Source organism: Salvelinus sp. IW2-2015, linkage group LG18, assembly GCF_002910315.2.
Source record: "Salvelinus sp. IW2-2015 linkage group LG18, ASM291031v2, whole genome shotgun sequence".
NCBI lineage: Eukaryota > Metazoa > Chordata > Actinopteri > Salmoniformes > Salmonidae > Salvelinus > Salvelinus sp. IW2-2015.
In genome coordinates this window covers 20,955,372-20,977,792 of record NC_036858.1, presented here as the reverse complement: position 1 = coordinate 20,977,792, position 22,421 = coordinate 20,955,372, and the positions used below count along the sequence as shown (strand labels likewise).

The 22,421-nt window shown below is 44.2% G+C and overlaps 1 protein-coding gene across 3 annotated transcripts in view; it reads left to right on the top strand.

Moving 5' to 3' along the window:
* Positions 1-22,421, top strand: part of afap1l2 (actin filament associated protein 1-like 2) — a 153,343-nt gene that overhangs the window by 22,500 nt on the left and 108,422 nt on the right. For all 3 annotated transcript variants that reach the window (XR_002879134.2, XM_024008236.2, XM_024008235.2), the window contains exon 2: positions 10,656-10,784. Coding sequence is in view for 2 of the 3 variants with exons in the window: in XM_024008236.2 (XP_023864004.1) it covers positions 10,656-10,784 (129 nt within the window). In the remaining variant the exon portion in view is untranslated. The remainder of the gene's footprint in view (positions 1-10,655; positions 10,785-22,421) is intronic.

Sequence of the window (22,421 nt, the reverse complement as noted above, 5' to 3'; positions counted from 1 at the left end):
CTGATAAGCTTAACAGTAAAGCAATAAAAACAACCACGCATCCCAGAAAAGTGCCAAAAAATGTATTGCATTAACATATGTAGCCTAAGAAACAAGGTTTGTGAAGTCAACTTCCTAGTAACAGATGACATTAATACCTCAAATCACTTAGATAATACCTTTGATGATACAGTAGTAGCAATACATGGTTATAACGTCTACAGAAATGGCAGAAATGCTAATAGGGGCAGTGTTGCGGTCTATATTCAAATCAAATCAAATGTATTTGTCACATGCGCCGAATACAACAGGTGTAGACCTTACCGTGAAATGCTTACTTATAAGCCCTTAACCAGCAATGACGTTTTAAGAAGTTTCTTCTTAAAACAATTTAAAAAATGACAATAAAATAACAATAATGAGGCTGTAAATATATATATATATATTTTTTACTTAACCTTTATTTAACTAGGCAAGTCAGTTAAGAACAAATTCTTATTTACAATGACGGCCTACCCTGGCCAAACCTGGTTGACGCTGGGACGATTGTACACCGCCCTATGGGACTCCCAATCACGGCCAGATGTGATACAGCCTGGATTCGAACCAGGGACTATAGCGATGCCTCTTGCACTGAGATGCAGTACCTTGGACCACTGGGCCACTCGTGAGCCCACAGGGGGTAACGTTACCYAGACAATGTGCGGGGGTACAGGTTAGTCGAGGTAATTTGTKCATGTAGGTAGGGGTAAAGTGACTGTGCATTGATAATAAACAGCGAATAGCAGCAGTGTAAAAACAAAGGGGGGTGGTTGTCAATGCAGATTCTCTGGGTGGCCATTTGATTAATTGTTCAGCAATTGTATGGCTTGGGGGTAGAAGCTGTTAAGGAGCCTTTTGTWACTAGACTTGGCGATCCGGTACCACTTGCCGTGTGGTATCAGAGAGAACAGTCTATGACTTGGGTGACTGGAGTCTTTGACAATTTTTTGGGCCTGGATGACAGGAAGCTTTGCCCCCGTGATGTACTGGGCTATCTGCACTACCCCCGTGATGTACTGGGCTGTCTGCACTACTACAACTTTCTTGGTGTGTTTAGACCAGGATAGTTTGTTGGTGATATGGACACCAAGGAACTTGAAACTCTCAACTCGCTCCAGTACAGCCCCGTCGATGTGAATGGGGGCATGTTTGGCCCTCCTTTTCCTGTAGCCCACGATGATCTCCTTTGTCTTGCTCACGTTGAGGGAGAGGTTGTTGTCCTGGCACCACACTCATTTCTCTGACCTCCTGTCTCATCGTTGTTGGTGATCAGGCCTACCAACGTTGTGTTGTCAGCAAACTTAATGATGGTGTCGTGCCTGGCCATGCAGTCGTGAGTGAACAGGGAGTACAGGAGGGTACAGGAGGGGACTAAGCACGCACCCCTGAGAGGCCCCCGTGTTGAGGATCAGTGTGGCAGATATGTTGTTGTCTACCCTTAACACTTGGGTGCGGCCCGTCAGTAAGTCCAGGATCCAGTTGCAGGGGGAGGTGTTTAGTCCCAGGGTCCTTAGCTTAGTGATGAGCTTTGTGGGCATTATGGTGTTGAATGCTGAGCTGTAGTCAATCAATAGCATTCTCACATAGGTGTTCCTTTTGTCCAGGTGGGAAAAAAGTGTGGAGAGTAATAGAGATTGCATCWTCTGTGGATCTMTTTGYGCAMAATGCAAATTGGAGTGGGTCTGGGGTTTCTGGGATAATGGTGTTGATGTGAGCCATGACCAGCCTTTCAAAGCACTTCATGACAATCGACGTGAGTGCTATGGGGCGGTAGTCATTTAGGCATGTTACCTTTGCTTTCTTGGGCACAGGCCTTATGGTGGTCTGCTTGAAACATGTAGATATTACAAACTGGGTCAGGGAGAGGTTGAAAATGTCAGTGAAGACACTTGCCAGTTGGTCCGCACATGCTCTGAGTACACGTCCTGGTAATCATTCTGGCCCCGCGGTCTTGTGAATGTTGACTTGTTTAAAGGTCTTGCTCACATCGGCTACCACAGAGTGTGATCAGTCGTCCGGAACAGCTGGTGCTCTCATGCATGCTTCAGTGTTGCTTGCCTCGAAGCGAGCATAAAATGCATTTAGCTCATCTGGTAGACTCGCGTCACTTAGCATCTCACAGCTGGATTTCCCTTTTTAGTCCGTAATAGTTTGCAAGCCCTGCCACATCCAACGAGCAGCAGAGCCGGTGTAGTAGGATTCAGTCTTAGTCCTGTATTGACGCTTTGCCTGTTTGATGGTTCGTCTGAGGGCAAGTCGGGATTTCTTATAAGAGTCCGGATTAGTGTCCCGCTCCTTAAAAAGCAGCAGTTKTAGCCTTTAGCTCAGTGCGGATGTTGCCTGTAATCCATGACCTCTGGTTGGGATATGTACATATGTACGGTCACTGTGGGGACGACATCGTCGATGCTCTTATTGGAGAAGCCGGCGACTGAGGTGGTATACTCCTCAATGCCATTGGATGAATCCCGGACATATTTGAGTCTGTGCTAGCAAAACAGTTCTGTAGCGTAGCATCCGCATCATCTGACCACTTTCGTATTTAGCGAGTCACTGGTACTTCGTGCTTTAGTTTTTTCTTGTAAACGGGAATCAGGAGGACTTAATTATGGTCAGATTTTCCAAATGGAAGACGAGGGAGAGCTTTGTACGCGTCTCTGTGTGTGGAGTAAAGGTGGTCTAGAGTTTTTTTTCTCTGGTTGCACATGCAGCATGCTGGTAGAAATGAGGTAAAACTGATTTAAGTTTTTCTGCATTAAAGTCCCTGGCAATTTCTCGCATGGAATAGCCTTCATTTCTCAGAACAAGAATAGACTGACGAGTTTCAGAAGAAAGGTGTTTGTTTCTGGCCATTTTGAGTCTGTAATCGAACCCACAAATGCTGATGCTCCAGGTACTCAACTAGTCTAAAGAAGGCCAGTTTTATTGCTTCTTTAATCAGGACAACAGTTTTCAGCTGTGCTAACATAATTGCAAAAGGGCTTTCTAATGATCAATTAATTTGCCTTTTAAAATTATAAACTTGGATTAGCTAACACAACGTGCCATTGGAACACAGGAGTGATGGTTGCTGATAATAGGCCTCTGTACGCCTGTGTAGATATTCCATACAAAATCTGCCATTTCCAGCTTCAATTGTCATTTACAACATTAACAATGTTTACACTGTATTTCTGATACATTTTTATTTTAATGGACAAAAAATGTGATTTACTTTCAAAAACAAGGACATTTGTAAGTGACCCCAAACTTTTGAACGGTAGTGTATTTCCATCTTTTATTTATGCGAGTGACGGGGTTTGGGCCTTGTCTGGGAGCATTAAAGAAAAAATCTTTGTCCAGTTCGAGATGAGTAATCGCTGTTCTGATATCCAGAAGATCTTCTCCGTCATAAGAGACGGTAGCATGAACATTATTGTCACGCCCTGACCTTAGAGATCCTTTTTATGTCTCTATTTGGTTTGGTCAGGGTGTGATTTGGGGTGGTTTTTCTGTGTTCTATTATTTGTATTTCTATGTTTTGGCCAGGTAGGGTTCTCAATCAGGGACAGCTGTCTATCGTTGTCTCTGATTGAGAACTATACTTAGGTAGCCCTTTTTCCCACCTGTCTTGGTGGGAAGTTGACTTTGTTTGTGGCACATAGCCCTAAGCTTCACGGTTTGTTTTGTATTGTTTATTGTTTTGTCGGCGTCGTTTCTAATAAAGAGAAAATGTACGCTCACAACGCTGAACCTTGGTCCAGTTCTTTCAACGGCCGTGACAATTATGTACAATGTAAGTTAAAAACAATGCGAAGAAACACACAAAATAGCACAATTGGTTAGGAAGGAGCCTGTAAAACGGCAGCATTCCCCTCAGGCGCCATTCTTGTAAAGCTTAGAAAGGATCTCATGTCAAATACTGCTAAAGTAATATGGCTACAGGTTCATCTGCCTTACCTAAAGCCCATTATTGTGGGACGCTGCTATAGACCACCAAGTGCTAACAATCAGTATCTGGATAATATATGTGAAATGTTTGATAACGTATGTGATATCAACAGAGAGGTATATTTTCTAGGTGATTTCAATATTGACTGGCTTTCATTAAGCTGCCCACTCAAGAACAAGCTTTAAACTGTAACAAGTGCCTGCAATCTTGTTCAGGTTATCAGTCATCCTACCAGTGTAGTTACAAACAGCGCAGGAATTAAATCAACATCTTTTCGTCACATCTTTACTAATGCTGCAGACAATTTTCCAAATCCATCAGATGTAGTGATCACAATATAGTAGCCATATCTAGGAAGACCAATGTTCCCAAGGCTGGGTGTAATATAGTGTATAAGAGGTCATACAAGAAGTTCTGTAGTGATTCTTATGTTGATGATGTAAATAATATTTGCTGGTCTGTGGTGTGTAATGAGGAGCAACCAGATGCTGCACTTGACACATTCATGAAATTACTTATTCCAGTTATTAATAAGCATGTACAGATAAAGGAAAATTACTGTAAAACGGTTAAATCCCCTTGGATTGATTGAGGAATTGAAAATGTGTATGGTTGAGAGGGATGAGGCAAAAGGTATGTGAAATAAGATTGGCAATGTCAGGTATGCGTAAATGGTTGTAAAGGAGTCAGGAGAGCAGATATAGTGTAGCCAACGGAGCCTTTTATTTTGGCGAACCAAAAACACACGGCAAAGTGAACGCGAAATAACAATACGGGTTAACATAACCCAGCGCAACAGACTAACGTGCGCAATACATGAAACAGAATAAACAATACCACACAAAGACATGAGGGAAACAGAGGGTTAAATACACAACACATAATGAGGGAAATGAGAACCAGGTGTGTGGGGAAACAAGACAAGACAAATGGAAAATGAAAAATGGATCGGCGATGGCTCGAAGACCGTCGAGCACCGCCCGAACAAGGAGAGGCATCGACTTACGCAGAAGTCGTGACAGTACCCCCCCCCCGATGCGCGGCTCCAGCAACGRGTCTACACCAGCCTCAGGGACGACCCGGTGAACGAGTCGCAGGGCGATCCGGATGGAGACAGTGGAACTCTCGCAGCGGGGAAGGATCTAACACGTCCTCCACCGGAACACAGCATCTCTCCTCACATGGAACGAGGGGTTAATGCGGTAATCGGGGGGAAGCTGTAACCTATAACATACCTCGTTCACTCTCCTCAGGACTTTAAATGGCCCCACAAACCGCGGACCCAGCTTCTGACAGGGCAGGTGGAGTGCCAGGTTCTGGGTCGAGAGCCAGACCCGCCTCACTGCTGTGACGGTCTGCGCCAACTTTCACTGATATGGAAGGACATTCAACAAGCACGGCACTTACACAAATGACTGATGATTGGCTGAGAGAAATTGATGATAAAAAGTTTGTGGGGGTTGTTTTGGTAGACTGCAGTGATGCTTTTGACATTATTGATCAGTCTGCTGCTGGAAAAACATATGTGTTATGGATTTACACCCCCTGCTATACTGTGGATAAAGAGTTACCTGTCACCCACAGAGGGTGTTCTTTAATGGAAGCCTCTCCAACATAATCCAGGTAGAATAAGGAATTCCCCAGGGCAGGTGTTTAGGCCCCTTACTTTTTTCAAGCTTCGACATGCCACAAGCTTTGAGTAAAGTCAGTGTCTGCAGTTGAAGTCGGAAGTTTACATACACTTAGGTTGGAGTCATTAAAACTCGTTTTTCAACCACTCCACACATTTCTTGTTAACAAACTATAGTTTTGGCAAGTTGGTTAGGGCATCTACTTTGCATGTGTAACAGCTTAACTTTAGTCCGTCCCCCCGCCCCGACCCGGGCGCGAACCAGGGACCCTCTGCACACATCAACAACTGACACCCACGAAGCATCGTTACCCATCGCTCCACAAAAGCCAAGGGGAACCACTACTTCAAGGTCTCAAAGCGAGTGACGTAACCGATTGAAACGCTATTAGCGCGCACCACCGCTAACTAGCTAGCCATTTCACATCCGTTACACATGACACAAGTAATTTTTCCAACAATTGTTTACAGACAGATTATTTCACTTATAATTCACTGTATCACAATTCCAGTGGGTCAGAAGTTTACATACACTAAGTTGACTGTGCCTTCAAACAGCTTGGAAAATTCCAGAAAATTATGTCATGGCTTTAGAAGCTTCTGATTGGCTAATTGACTGACTTTTGAAATTACTCTCTGTGTAAAGTGCCTAGTCCATGTAATTGTCGCAGATTGTGACAAGAGTTCAAATCTCACATTTGAAATGTAGATTTACATGTAGCCTATTGGGTTAGTGTGTTGAAAAGAGATGTACAGTGGTTCCTCCTTTAAAAGTTGTGTCATACTGTGGCACACCTTGCGTGCTGCCGCAGCATTCTGTGGTACGTCATTTAACTCTCAGCCATTTTTTTCTGTTAATGCAACTTGCTKGTTTGACCACCAGAGGGCATCTTTGAGAAGCATTTGATAGTATTCCGTATTGGCATCACCAGAGAATTTAAAACCTGTTTTGTAATAACATAGTATATGGGATTGATTTTAAGAAATTAGCTAGCTAACATTAGGCTATAACTAGCAATGCAAATGGCTCTGAGATACGAATAATATTGCTACACAGATCATACACGTAACGTTAGCTAGCTAGCTAAAAGTTAACTTTAACTTGAAATAAAAACTATTTTATGACAAAATTAGAAACATGTAATATCTGAAAATGTAGCTAGCTACTCCCTATTTGTCACGGATGCCATGGTTGCACTTAGTTTGAAGATGTAATCCAAAAACAGGTGTTTTACAGAACAGCATTCTGTGTGTTCTCTTTCTGACTTCATCTGCATATTTGCAATCAAACCCTGAATTTTCTCCATCTCCTTAGCAATTATATTCTAATTCCACTGATTTCAAAACTCGGTCCTCCAGAAATTGGAGAACAACACTTATGCAGTTCTACAATGTGATATCTTTAAAAAAAAGCAGTGTTAGAAAGGATTACCTACACATACTGACCAGTTCATGTTATAGACAGAAGAGTACTACATGGCAGACCAATCCGAACTCATCTCTCGGCATGTCCAGCACACTCATTATCTCAGCCAATCATGGCTAGCGGGAAGGTTACTGACTTTTTCGGTGGGGAAACCAACTAGGCTCATAATTTAACAACTGTATTCGTATTTATAGATGGCATACAATCTACATCTAATGGCATTCAAGATGGCGTAGCAGTAAGACGTGTTTGTTTTTGTCCCGTGTAAATATTCAGTTTTTTCCCCGTTTTCTTCTGTATACATTTCAATACATTTCATTTTCCATTTTCCAATTAAATATACCTTCCTGCAACCCACCTCACTCAATGTGGTACGGATCTCCTATTTTTTAGACCTTATAACTGGAACCTCCATCTGAAGCAAGCCATCAGAAGCTAGCCAGCTAATTAGCTACCAGCTATTTAGTCACTGTTAGCCACTGATAGCACTTTACCTTTAGCTCAGACACCAGCCGCTTCAGCCTGGATAGCCCGAATAATACCCGCCAGTCTGCACAGCGCGATATCCGCCCTGAGCATATCGGACCGCTTTTTTCCAACTACATTACCGGATTCCTGCAGCAAACTCTGGACCATCACACCGGATCATCGCAGCTAACTAGCTGCTACCGAGTGGCTATTGTGGCTAACGCCCTTGTCTAGAAGCAAGTACCAGTTAGCCTCGAGCTAGCCTCGAGCTAGGCCCATCTCCCGGCTAGCAAACGAAGTACACCAACTACAATACATCTCTTGCCAATTTGCCAGGACCCATTGTCGACACGGAGCCCCGCCGATCCATCACTGGTCTGCTGTAATTCGGGCTGATGTGCTCTCAACCGGCCTCTGCGTCGTGGATGTCGGTGAAGACCCATCTGCTAGCCCAATCTGCTGGTCTGCTGTAATTCGGGCTGATGTGCTCTCAACCGGCCTCTGCGTCGTGGATGTCGGTGAAGACCCATCTGCTAGCCCAGGCACGCTAGCTTTCTGAACTCCAGCTCACCTAGCGTAGTAACGAGTACCGAACGGCTCCCTGTTTCATCTATTGCTGCTCATTGGACCCTATGATCACTCGGCCACACAGCTGATGCCTGCTGTACTGTTCATTAACACGGTACTTCATTTTGTTTATCTGACGGCCCCAGCCTCAAACTCAAGCCCTGTGTGTAGCTAACTGACACTCTCTGCCCATTCATCGCCATTTACCCATTGTTGTTGTCTTAGTTGTTTACCCGTTGTTGTCTTACCCATTGTTGCCTTAGCTCTCCCAATCAACACCTGTGATTGCTTTATGCCTCTCTCTAATGTCAATATGCCTTGTATACTGTAGTTTAGGGTAGCTCTCATTGTTTTATTTTACTGAGGAGCCCCTAGCCCTGCTCAACATGCCTCAGATAGCTCCTTTGTCCCACCCCCCACACATGCGGAGACCGCAACTAACTTAACTAGAGCCTCCAGAGATGCAACCTCTCTCATCGTCACTCAATGCCTAGGTTTACCTACACTGTAGTCGCACCCTACCATACCCTTCTCTGTACATTATGCCCTGAATATATCCTACCACGCCCAGAAATCTGCTCCTTTTATTCTCTGTTCCCTACGCACTAGACGACCAGTTCTTATAGCCTTTTGCCGRACCCTCATCCTACTCCTCCTCTGTTCCTCTGGTGATGTAGAGGTTAACCCAGGCCCTGCGTGTCCCCGGGCGCTCTAATTTGTTGACTTCTGTAACCATAAAAGCCTTGGGTTCATGCATGTCAAGATCAGAAGCCTCCTCCCTAAGTTCGCTGTTTTCACTGCTTTAGCACACTCTGCCAACCCTGATGTCCTAGCCGTGTCTGAATCCTGGTTTAAGGCCACCAAAAAATCTTAAATTTCCATCCCCAATTACAATTTTTTCCGTCAAGATAGAACTGCTAAAGGGGGCGGAGTTGCAATCTACTGTAGAGATAGCCTGCAGAGTTCTGTCATGCTATCCAGGTCTAGACCCAAACAGTTTGAGCTTTTACTGTTAAAAATACATCTCTCCAGGAATAAGTCCATCACTGTTGCTGCTTTTTATAGACCCACCTCAGCTCCCAGCTGTGCCCTGGACCCATATGTGAAATGATTGCCCCCCCCATCTACAGTTGAAGTCGGAAGTTTACATACGCTTAGGTTGGAGTCATTAAAACCCGTTTTTCAACCACTCCACAAATTTCTTGCTAACAAACTATAGTTTTGGCAAGTCGGTTAGGACATCTACTTTGTGCATGACACAAGTCATTTTCTCAACAATTGTTTACAGACAGATTATTTCACTTATAATTCACTGTATCACAATTCCAGTGGGTCAGAAGTTTACATACAGTAAGTTGAACGTGGTTTTAAACAGCTTGGAAAAGTCCAGAAAATMATGTAATGACTTTAGAAGCTTCTGATTGGCTAATTGACATCATTTGAGTCCATTGGTGGTGTACCTGTGGATCTATATCAAGGCCTACCTTCAAACTCAGTGCCTCTTTGCTTGACATCATGGGAAAATCAAAAGAAATCAGCCAAGACATCAGATTCTTTTTTTTAGACCTCCACAAGTCTGGTTCATCCTTGGGAGCAATTTCCAAACGCCTGAAGGTACCACGTTCACCTGTACAAACAATAGTACACAAGTATAAACACCATGGGACCACGCAGCCGTCATACCGCTCAGGAAGAAGACTCGTTCTGTCTCCTAGAGATTAATGTACTTTTGTGCGAAAAGTGTAAATCAATCCCAGAACAACAGCAAAGGACCTTGTGAAGATGCTGGAGGAAAAGGGTACAAAAGTATCTATATCCACAGTAAAACGAGTCCTATATCGACATAACCTGAAAGGCCGCTCAGCAAGGAAGAAGTCATTGCTTCAAAACCGCCATAAAAAAGCCAGACTACGGTTTGCAATTGCACATGGGGACGAAGATTGTACTTTTTGGAGAAATGTCCTCTGGTCTGATAATACAAAAATAGAATTGTTTGGCCATAATGACCATTGTCATGTTTAGAGGAAAAAGGGGGAGGCTTACAAGCCGAAGAAGACCATCCCAACCGTGAAGCACGGGGTGGCAGCATCATGTTTTGGGGGTGCTTTGCTGATGATCAGAACGTGCTGTTGGTATGTTAAGGGCACTTCCATGAACAAGTGTTGGAGCACGTCCAACTAAATCCACGATTTTAATTGGCTGCAGAAGTTGTACCAGGATGTAATCACTGCCACCTTGTGAGGTTAGCAAAGGGCTAATGTGTGTCATGTTATCTGATGGGACCTTCTACAWTTTCGCTTTCTGTCACATGCAAGTAAATCYAAAATGTTTAATTGTCTGATATGCATTTTGTGTGTGAGAACCTGTTTAACTTTAAATGCTTGCTTATGTTCACATGTAGCAGAAAGTAATGAACCACAACTTGAAACAAGACAGTAATAGTAACAGTTGGTCAGAGCACTTTACATTGTATGGGGAGGGGAACTCATCTTACCGACTGCCAATGTGTAGCAGCACCCACCTTTTCTTCTTTAGGCTTTACTCACAGATAAGTTAAGTTTCTAACACTGTCCAAAACTGACAATGTTTGTTCTCTGTGTGTCCTATTCTAGTGCTGGATCAACTCCTGGAGGAGCTGCAACGCTTCCTCCTGATCCTGGATCGGGAAAACCTGAGTGGGAATGCCACTGTGCAGAAAGGCCTGCTGTCTGACCTGCTGCAGTCCTACAGATGCTCCAACGGTATGTGTAACCAGTGGACATCTGACATGGCCCAGCAAACATGCCCACATTGGCGTGAGGTGGGTCCAAAGCGGGCAAATATATTGGCCCCATGTAGGTTTCCCACATTGGGCCGATGCGCCTTGCTCATCGGCTCCACATTGGTCCCAAGGTAGGTGGCCCCAAGAAAAGCCAGAACTTTGCCTAAAATAATTCTACTCTTTAGATCAACTGCCATTATTGGGACCCAACATAAGCTCATGGTACTGACCATATTGGGCTCCTGAGTGGCGCAGCGATCTAAGGCACTGCATCTCAGTGCTAGAGGCGTCTCTACAAACCCTGGGTCGATTCCAGGCTGTATCACAACCAGCTGTGATTGGGAGTCCCATAGGGCATCGCACAATAGGCCCAGCGTCGTTAGGGTTTGGCTGGGTTAGGCTGTCATTTTAAATAAGAATTTGTTCTTAACTGACTTGCCTAGTTACATAAAGGTTAAATAATGTATGTATTGTATGTATGTATTGCCKACCAGGCACGTGCACAGATAGGGTTATATCTGTGCCGAGCACATGCCCCTTTGCCCTCCCACTCACCAAGTGCCCTTTTGGGTGGTGGTATAATATTTGTTGTCGTGTACTGTTTTTGTCATTGTTTTAAACCCACTGCCCCCAAGATGTTGTGATGTCGTCAAGTTCGCCACCCCTTACCCTGTCCGTTGGTTAGCCCTGTACAGAGCTCACGTGCGCCCGGGTTGCCTTTTTCCCAGTCCGCCCTGTACAGAGATTGTGTGGGCCGGGTTTCCAAACATGCATGGCCTGAGATGTGGTCACTGGTCATGTGTGTAGCGAGCTACCGAGTTTAAATATCAACAGTAGGCTACTGCCACAGGAGCATAACACTTGATTTACATCATCAATATTCGGTCTGGTTTGCAGCAGCATTTCAATTATTTCCTTATAGAATCAAAGCTGCGGAAAGCCTGGTGAATTTAAATACATTTGCCAAAGTTATAGATTTACTGCTGTCAGTTCAGAAAGAATTTGAATAATTCTACACCATGAGTAGAGGCGGCAGGGGCGGAAGGTAGCCTAGTGGTTACAGCGTTGGACTAGTAACTGAAAGGTTGCAAGAGCGAACCCCGAGCTGACAAGGTAAAAAAAAAAAAGAAGACAGTTAACCCACTGTTCCTAGGCCGTCATTGAAAATAAGAATTTGTTCTTAACTGACTTGCCTAGTTAAATAAAGGTTAAATAAATAAATTGTGAGCAAACATTGTTTTACAAAGTAGTGCCAAAAGCCTATCTCTCTATTGTTTTAGCCTACTTTGCAATTGGCCTATTGGATGTCGATAGCACACAGATTACGGTCTTCTTTTTTCAGCAGGAGCCATTTGCARGCGATTGTATTAGAAATATTGTTTTGTCTGCATGCTGTTCACTGACAGATTAACAGTGCATTCCCCACTGTAGGCTATCCTTTGTTATTGGGCTACACAAATCCACAGCTAGGCAATGTTTTAAAAGAAGCTATTGATCCTCTGTGGCTAAATTATATATATTTTGAACCTTTATTTAACTAGGCAAGTCAGTTAAGACCAAATTCTTATTTACAATGACAGCCTACCAGAAGGCAAAAGGCCTCCTGTGGGGACGGGGGCTGGGATAGAAAATGTATAATATAAAAAATATATAGGACAAAACACACATCAAAGAGAGACACCATAACACTACATAAAGAAAGAACTAAGACAACAGCATGGCAGCAACACATGAAAACACAGCATGGTAGCAACTAGGGATGCAACGGTACAGTGGGTCCATGGTTCGGTATGTATCGCGGTTTGTGTGTCACGGTAACGGTACGGTTTCGGTATCTTTATATTTAAGAAAAAAACTAAAAACACATCTCCCTTTAAACAATGAACGCTTTATTTTGCCTATAGACAAATAAAACGTTCCATTCAGAAAAGTGTATGAAATCAAGGGGAAAAAAACATTCAAATTAAAAGTGCTTCTTAGCTTTGACAACCTGTAGGTGCTTTGCCTTCTCTAGTTTAAATAAACGTGGTACACACTTGTATAGGCAATATTAAATGTAAAAATAACTTGAATTGCAACATCAAGTTGGTACCCTATATGAGATATCTATTCCTTTATGTTGAGGTTCTTCTTTAAAAAGATAAACATGTCAACATTCGCTGAAGCAAGACGAGAACGGCTTGCACTGACATTGTCCCCCGCAGTGGAGAAAACTCTCACTTGCAACAGAGGTTCCCGGGACACTGAGGCACATCATGTTTTCATCACATTTTAAAGCACATGATAAAAACAATATCATGAAAAAAAAGAAAAAAAAAAAAAAAAAGGTAATTCCTGATGTTCATGCTCCACAATTTATTTGATGAGATCCTTGTAGACTCTGTCGCAGCAGGCTGGCAAGAATTTAAACCTTGGATCAAGGGCTGTAGCTCTGTGACGGTAGTCTAGAAGATCCCTGTCTGTGTATCTTCTCTCCAAGTCCTGAATGATGGCTGCCTTGGCCTCCCTGATGGTTGCACTGTCCTCAGGACCTGGTGCCATGGATTMGAGAATCATTGTCTTTAGAGGGAYCATCATTGATGAGGTGGGACTTGTTTCACTGCTCATGAGAGTTGTCATTATTTTCAGGGGGTTCGGTAGCTGAATGAGCCAGCTTCAGTTCACTGCCAGTCAGCATGGCTATGTCTTTAACCGAATTCTTCACAGCCTTGTCCAATACTGCAGAGTAGATGGCCGGTTGCTGATCCACATGACGTTCCAGCATGTCATGTATGGTATTCCAACGGGTTGTGACATCATGGATTCATTTGTGCTTTGGTATATCTAGCATCTCTTGCTTGACTGTCAAATCTTGGTGAGCTGTTCTGCTTTGTGGGAAAAAGTCACCAGTTTTTCCTGACCTTCCCCAGGAGGCGGGACACTGCCTTGAGAGAGACTGCCCTCTTGGCTGCGAGGTTCAGGATGTGTGCAAAATATCCAATGTGGGGCCCAAACCCATCAGCTTCATGGATGGCATTCACAATGTTTTGTGCGTAATCTGTAGTGGCTAAGATTGTGATATTTGGTCTCTCTAGCTTCCACTCAGTCACATCATTCATTCATTCTAGGGCTGAGTGTGTGCTTGTATGACTCTCATACAGGGGACGAGTTTGCAACACGTAGCTCTTCATCTCCCAATCCAGTACGTAGTTAACCGTCACAGTAAGGTAGCTTTGAGTTGCTCTGGAGGTCCAACTATCAGTGGAGAGAGTTAGATGGGGTGTCTGTCAATTCGTTTTCAATTTCTCTCCGTGATGTTTCATAGAGTTTGGGAATTACATTGCTGCTGAAATGTGTGCGGGAGGGGACATTGTAACACGATAAAAAAATCAGGTGACGAAATCCCGAGTCAGTAACCACCAAATAGGATAGGGCTGCAAATCTTTGGCTATGAATACTCCCACTCCTTTCGTTATTTCTTTATGATTTTCAGAATTTGTCTCAAATTGTTGTTAGAAGGCAACAGCGAGAGATTGTTGTGTTTTCGCTAACGAGTGGACTCTCCTTGCTCCAGCTCCACCTGCAAGGGATACGGCCGGGTGATGGCGCCGTAAATGACACATCATGTTAGAAGTGTTTCCACTCGAGTAGCCGACAGTGGGAAAGCAATGCTCGATGACTGTACTTTGTTTGTTTACGGTCTTCTTACCCTCGCCTCTTCAAATGTGCTTCTCTCTGTCACACTAGCGCACGCCATTGTCACGTGGCGTGACAATGTATATTTCTAACACTGTCCAAAACTGACAATGTTTTTAGTTTCCCCTCTCTTCATGGGGCCCCTTTAGGAAGGTTTCCTACTGAGATGTCATTGCAAATCGTCCATTGGCTGTTTAATGGGGAGGTGGTTGCAGTCACTGCGGTTGCCACATTTTGAGACATTGCTGTGGAGTAAAGTTTGTCAGCCCTCAAGGAGCCCTCTAACGGCCTGGTGCCACAAGCAGTTGCCTGCCTTGCCTGTTCACAAGCTGAGCGTCTGGTTCTGTGGATCTGAATGCACAACGTGCATGGAGTATGCAATGGATGAGGGAGCTTCCTACTGCTTGAGCTATGTTGTTGATGAAAATTGAGAAGAGCGTGGGGCCTAGGATCGAGCCTTAGGGTACTCCCTTGGTGACAGGCAGTGGCTGAGACAGCAGATGTTCTAACTTTATACACTGCACTCTTTGAGAGAGGTAGTAAGCAAATCAGTCCGAAGACCCTTCAGAGACACTAATACTCAGCCGGCCCACAAGAATGAAATGGTCTACCCTATCAAAAGCTTTGGCCAAGTCAATAAAAATAGCAGCACAACATTGCTTAGAATGACATCATTTAGGACATTTAAGGTTGCAGTGACACATCTATAACCTATGCGGAAACCAGATTGCATACCAGAGAGAATACTATAGACATCAAGAAAGTCAGTCAGTTGACAAGTTTTTCCAACACTTTTGATAAACAGGGCAAAATAGAAATTGGCCTATAACAGTAGGATCAGCTTCATCTCCCCCTTTAGGTAAAGGATGCACCGTGGCTGCCTTCCAAGTAATGGGAACCTCCCCAGAGAGGAGAGACCGCTTTAAAAGGTCAGAGATAGGCTTGGCGATGATGGGGGCAGCAACCTTAAAGAAGAAATGGTCTAAACCATCTGAACCAGATGCTTTGTTTGGGGTCAAGTTTAAGGAGCTCCTTTAGCACCTCGGACTCAGTGACCGTCTGCAGGGAGAAACTTTGTAGCGGGAAAAGGAGGAGCATCGGGGATAGTCCCATTAGAAGGGGTGGGAGATGAGGAAATGTTGGACGGGCAAGGAGGCATGACAGAGTCAAATAGGAATCCTGACTTGTGATTAAAGAGATCAGCCAAGTGCTCCTTGTCAGTAACAACCACATCATCAACGTTAAGGGACATGAGCAGCTGTGAGGAGGGTTTATTCTCCAGTTCATTAACTGTTTTCCAGAACMTCTTGGGGTTAGACCCATAAGGAGAGTACTGCTCCTTAAAGTAACTAACTTTGGCCTTCCAGAGTGCACTTATTTCTAATTTGCCTGAATGAGAGCCAATCAGCCTGAGTATTCGTGTGTCGAGTGATTTGCCAAATGGAATTCTTGAGGGGTTGTAACTCTGCCAGATCACGGTTGAACCAGGGACTAAACCTGTTTTTAATTCTCAATTCTTTATGGGCATGTATTTGTTAACGATACCACTGAAAATATCAAAAAAGAAGGTCCAAGCATCTTCGACAGAGGGGATTAATCTGATTCTAAACCAATTTACAGAGGCCAGATCATAAAGGAAGGCTTGCTCATTAAAGTTTTTTAGAAAACGTCTAGGACAAGTCAGGACAGATTGTTTCATTGAGCAGCCTTTACGAACATAGGTTGTAAAACAGTGATCACTTAGGTCATTACAGAAAACACCAGACTGATACCTATCAGGATTATTTGTAAGGATAACATCAAGGAGAGTAGCCTTTTCTGGGTGTTTGGAGTCATACCTTGTGAGATTGGTAATAATCTGAGAAAGATTTAGGGAGTCCCATTGCTTTAGGAATTGGCCAGGTGGTTTAAGCATGTCCCAGTTTAGGTCACCTAGCAGGACAAATTCAGACTTAGTGTAAGGGACCAGGAGAGCTAGGGCATTTAGGGTGGCTGATAACACTCAGCAACAGTCAACAAAGAGTTATTTGAAAGTTGAATGTGTAAAACCAGCAAATCAAATTGTTTGGGGACAGACTCGGTGGAGACAACCGAGCACTGAAGGTGTTCCTTTGTAAAGATTGCAACTTCACCTACTTTGGAAGATCTGTCTTGCCAAAAAAGGTTATAACCAGAAAGGTTAACATCAGTGTTCAAAACATTCTTTCTTAACCACGTCTCAGTAATGACCAACACATCTGGATTGGAGCTGTGAACCCACACTTTCAATTGATGCATTTTAGGTAATAAGCTTCTAGTGTTAACGTTAAGAAATCCAGGCTTTTACAAGAGCAGAAATCAGTGAAGCAGATATCAGAGCATAAATCAGAATTGGGGCTAGCAACAGTAGATGGGCCAGGGTGTTCATGTACATTTCCAGATATAATCAGTAGTAATACAAATCAGGGCACGGCAGAGGACAGGGAGAGCTCTGCAGTGTTGATTTATAAAATGTGCATGTGCATTAGATGGCAACAAGATCATATTGCACAGCAATTTCATCAGGTAACATGAATACAAACCTGGCGAGAGGTGGTTAGAGTAGGATGGGAGGCCAAGAGTCTATGTAACCAATAGACAGTCAGAGTCTTGAGTGTATGAACAAACATAGACTGTCCCACGGTTGGGTAAACAAGCCATATAACAACTTGGGGCTAGCCATTGTAAGTTTGTGTGCTGGAGGCGACCGAAAGCTCGGGACAGAAAGGGGAGTGTGGCGGGGGTACCTAGACCAGACAGGGGGAGACAGGCCAGGGCAGTCGGTGAACAGAATGACAGGTGGAATCCAAGCAGCAGTGCAGCAGGCAACGGGAGTAGGTGTCACACCCACTTGAGAGGAGCTTTTTTCAGGAGGCAGATTCCTTGTAGAAAATCCCAGCTAGCTAACTAATGTAGATAGCAAGTCTTTGTCCGTCTTTTATATCTTAGCTATATCTTTTCAGTGTCGGCCAATGGTCCTTTACGACGTCCAAACAAAGTTGTCCTATGGCTGTTGTATTTTGGGGATTCTGAGGAGGATATTTTCTCTGAACAGATGGAGGGGGCTTCAAAAGCCTCTGCATTTGGATTGGGAGGGGCTGTGAAACTCTTGCAATTGTTAGGCTAAAGAGTTTTCACACCTCTCACTTCACAATTGCTCTTGATGTTACAGCTGCTGGGGAATAGGCTTTGTTGTGCCCTCTTCACGACTGTCTTGGTGTGTTTGGACCATTCTATTTTTTTGGTGATGTGGACACCAAGGAACTTGAAGCTCTCAACCTGCTCCACTACAGCCCCGTTGATGAGAATGGGGGCATGCTCGGTCCTCCTTTTCCTGTAGTCCACAAWCATCTCGTTAGTCTTGGTTACGTTGAGGGATAGGTTGTTATTCTGGCACCACCCGGGCCAGGTCTCTGACCTCCTCCCTATAGGCTGTCTCGTCGTTATCGGTGATCTGGCACTGTTGTGTCGTCTGGAAACTTAATGATGGTGTTGGAGTCGTGCCTGGCCATGCAGTCGTGGGTGAACCGGGAGTACAGGAGGGGACTGAGCACGCACCCCTGAGGGGCTCCAGTATTGAGGATCAGCGTGGCAGATGTGTTGCTACCTACCCTCACCACTTGGGGCAGCCCGTCAAAGTCCAAGATCCAGTTGCAGAGGGAGGTGTTTAGTCCCAGGATCCTTAGCTTAGTGATGATCTTTGAGGGTACTATGGTGTTGAAGGCTGAGCTGTAGTCAATGAATAGCATTCTCACGTAGGTGTTCCTTTTTTCCAGGTGGGAAAGGGCAGTGTGGAGTGCAATAGAGATTGCATCATCTGTGGATCTGTTTGGGCAGTATGCAAATTGGAGTGGGTCTAGGGTTTCTGGGATAATGATGTTGATGTGAGCCATTACCAGCCTTTCCAGGCACTTCATGGCTACGGCCATGAGTGCTACGGGTCTGTAGTCATTTAAGCAGGTTACCTTCATGTTCTTGGGCACAGGGACTATGGTGGTCTGCTTGAAACATGTTGGTATTACAGACTCAATCAGGGACATGTAGAAAATGTCACCTTCCAGTTGGTTAGCACATTCCCGGAGCACACGTCCTGGTAATTCATCTGGCCCTCAGACTTGTGAATGTTGACCTGTTTAAATGTCTTACTCACGTCGGCTATGTAGAGCGTAATCACACAGTCGTCCGGAACAGCTGATGGTCTCATGCATGCCTCAGTGTTGCTTGCCTCGAAGCGAGCATAGAAGTGATTTAGCTCGTCTGGTATGCTCGTGTCACTGGGCAGCTCGCGGCTGTGCTTCCCTTTGTAGTTTGTAATAGTTTGCAAGCCCTGCCACATAAGACGAGCGTCAGAGCCGGTGTAGTATGATTCAATCTTAGTCCTGTATTGACGCTTTGCCTGTTTGATGGTTCGTCTCAGGGCATAGCAGGATTTCTTATAAGCTTCCGGGTTAGAGTCCCGCACCTTTAAAGCGGCAGCTCTACCCTTTTGCTCAGTGCGAATGTTGCCTGTAATCCATGGCTTCTGGTTGGGGTATGTACGTACAGTCACTGTGGGGACGACGTCCTCGATGCACTTATTGATTAAGCCAGTGACTGATGTGGTGTACTCCTCAATGCCATTGGAAGAATCCCGGAACTTGTTCCAGTCTGTGATAGCAAAACAGTCCTGTAGTTTAGCATCTGCTTCATCTGACCATCTGAATTGGAATGAAGGTTTTGATTTTGAGGTTAGTATCCTGTATAAGTCCTTCAAAAAATAGACCTGCTGGAAGCTGAAACTATTATTTGGTAGTCTGCAGCAGACAGATCATAGTCCTATTTTTTTCAGCCGGAGCCGCACATCATTGGGTGTGTCAGTGAAACTGGAAAGCTTTTTTAGGACTTTAATGTCCTCCTTATATTGTATAATATGTCTCCGCACACCTAGGCCTAGGCTATTGATGGATTCAAGATGAGGTCTTTTTTATGGATCTCAGATTCTCAGTTTGTCAGTGTTAAAGTAGCTCGGTATTTTTATCATTTGTGCGGTATAAAAAAAGTGAAGGTAAAATGATGTAGACAAAAAAAAGACATATTTCCCGGACCCTAGGCTACTGAAAGATTTCCCAATGTATGCAACTTCTGTAAGCTCTTCTACTCTACTGCTCTATGTCATTATTCAAATGCAATAACATGCATGCAATGCTTTATTACCTCAAAGCTCCCCAGGTCACTCCCTTCTTGCGCCCACTTTTTGTTTCAGCACCTCCCGATTTACAAATTAAGCACTGAACACTGTACTCTAGACTCTAGCTAACCACCATATACTAAAATATTCACACAAGCCACTACCAAGCCAGCCATATATCATGAGTTAGAAGATTATGAATATTAGGCAATATTATGAAGTAAGAGCAAGAAAAATCACAATCATACATTTAAAAAATATTTTTTACCTTCTTTTCCAGATGTCAATCGTGTCTTTAGGAGGCACTTTAACTAGCTTGCCCACAATTTGTGAATGGCTAGCCCGTGTTGGGTTGGTGTGGGCTTGGTGTTGGCGAGCCGGTGTTGGGCTGGTGTAGGCTCACCTGTGTTGGGCTGGTGTAGGCTAGCCCATGCCCACTGAATACCCACATGGGGCCAATGGGGTAATGTTTGCTAGGGGGTCTCCTGCTAATCTCGAAACCCAGAACCAGATTGTCACGTGATTTACTGGATTTGGTTCTGGGGGATTGTTGAGATTTTTGGCCTAGTGCAAGTTGCGAAGACCACACCGCCTCCCCTGAAATCCTCTCGGTAGTCTATCGGCCAAATTAACCCCTCCCCTTCCAAAATTCGAAAGATGCCCACCCCTGCGAAATCCTGATTTGTCTAAATCAGGCATTCCCAAACCAGGTGCCGTCGGGGGTACGCCAAATAAAAATGTGATCCACATAAAAATATATATATATTTGTATAAAAAAAACTGTCCATTTAGTAAGGCCCGCGTCCATAGAGACACATACCAGCTCTACTGGTGGTACTGCTACTACCAGCAGTACTACACCTGCACCTTTCGACGACACAAGTTGTTCTGCTTCCATGAGCACATCCAATGCTAGCATCAGTAATTCTACATTTGTTGTTAGCCCAGCTAGCATGGACACTGACAGTTGTGAATCTGATGCAGCCGAAGAGCTACTGCTCCCTTACCCGGGAAAGCACCGAACAACCGACAGGGATGATGGACCATCGAAGAGGTGCAAATATGATGAGAACTACATTGATTTGGGGTTCACTTATATTGGGAGTAGTGCCTTTCCTCAGCCACAGTGTGTTATATGTGCAAAAGTACTATCTCACAACTTGATGAAACCTTCACTCTTGTGCAGACATTGAGAAACAAAACATGCCAATTTGAAAAATAAGCCACGGGTGTTTTTGAGCGAGAATTAAGATGACTTTCGAGTAGTAAGACATGTATAAAAGCAACAGATTAATAAGAAGGGGCTAGGAGCGTCTTATATAGTGAGCTACTGAGTGGCTAGGACAGTTAAGCCGTGCTGCTGCTCCAGTTTCAACTGTTCTGCCTGCGGCTATGGAACCCTGACCTTTTCACCGGACGTGCTACCTGTCCCAGACCTGCTGTTTTCAACTCTCTAGAGACAGCAGGAGCGGTAGAGATACTCTGAATGATCGGCTATGAAAAGCCAACTGACATTTACTCCTGAGGTTCTGACCTGTTGCACCCTCGACAACCACTGTGATTATTATTATTTGACCCTGCTGGTCATRTATGAACATTTGAACATCTTGGCCATGTTCTGTTATAATCTCCACCCGGCACAGCCAGAAGAGGACTGGCCACCCCTCATAMCCTGGTTCCTCTCTAGGTTTCTTCCTAGGTTCTGGCCTTTTTAGGGAGTTTTTATCTAGCCACCGTGCTTCTACACCTGCATTGCTTGCTGTTTGGGGTTTTAGGCTGGGTTTCTGTACAGCACTTTGAGATATCAGCTGATGTAAGAAGGGCTTTAGAAATAATTTTGTTTTGATTTGATTAAGCCCCATACTATTGTGGAGGTCTCTTATACACATCTAGATGTGTATAAGAGACAGGAATTATTGTGGAGGACTTAATTCTTCCTGCTGCCGCGGATATGGCTGGAACAATGCTGGGGGAAAGGCCAAAAAAACTATATAGACAATGACACTGTTTCACAATGCATCAATGACATGGCAGGAGATGTTTTTAAACAATTACTGCTTCGTATACAAGCCAGTGAATTCTTTGCATTACAGCTGGATGGGTCAACAGACGTGTCGGGCCTGGCACAGTTCCTGGTGTACAGTGGCTTGCGAAAGTATTCACCCCCCTTGGCATTTTTCCTATTTTGTTGCCTTACAACCTAGAATTAAAATAGATTTTGGGGGGGGTTGTATCATTTGATTTAAACAACATGCCTATCACTTTGAAGATGCAAAATATTTTTTATTGTGAAACAAACAAGAAATAAGACAAAAAAACGGAACTTGAGCGTGCATAACTATTCACCCCCCCCCCCAAAGTCAATACTTTGTAGACTCACCTTTTGCAGCAATTACAGCTGCAAGTCTCTTGGGGTATGTCTCTATAAGCTTGGCACATCTAGTCACTGGGATTTTTGCCCTTTCCTCAAGGCATAACTGCTTCAACTCCTTCAAGTTGGATGGGTTCTGCTAGTGTACAGCAATCTTTAAGTCATACCACAGATTCTGAACTGGATTGAGGTCTGGGCTTTGACTAGGCCATTCCAAGACATTTAAATGTTTCCCCTTAAACCACTTGAGTGTTGCTTTAGCAGTATGCTTAGGGTCATTGTCCTGCTGTAAGGTGAACCTCTGTCCCAGTCTCAAATCTCTGGAAGACTGAAACAGGTTTTCCTCAAGAGTACCTTCTTCCATATGTTAGTGGAGTCTCCCACAT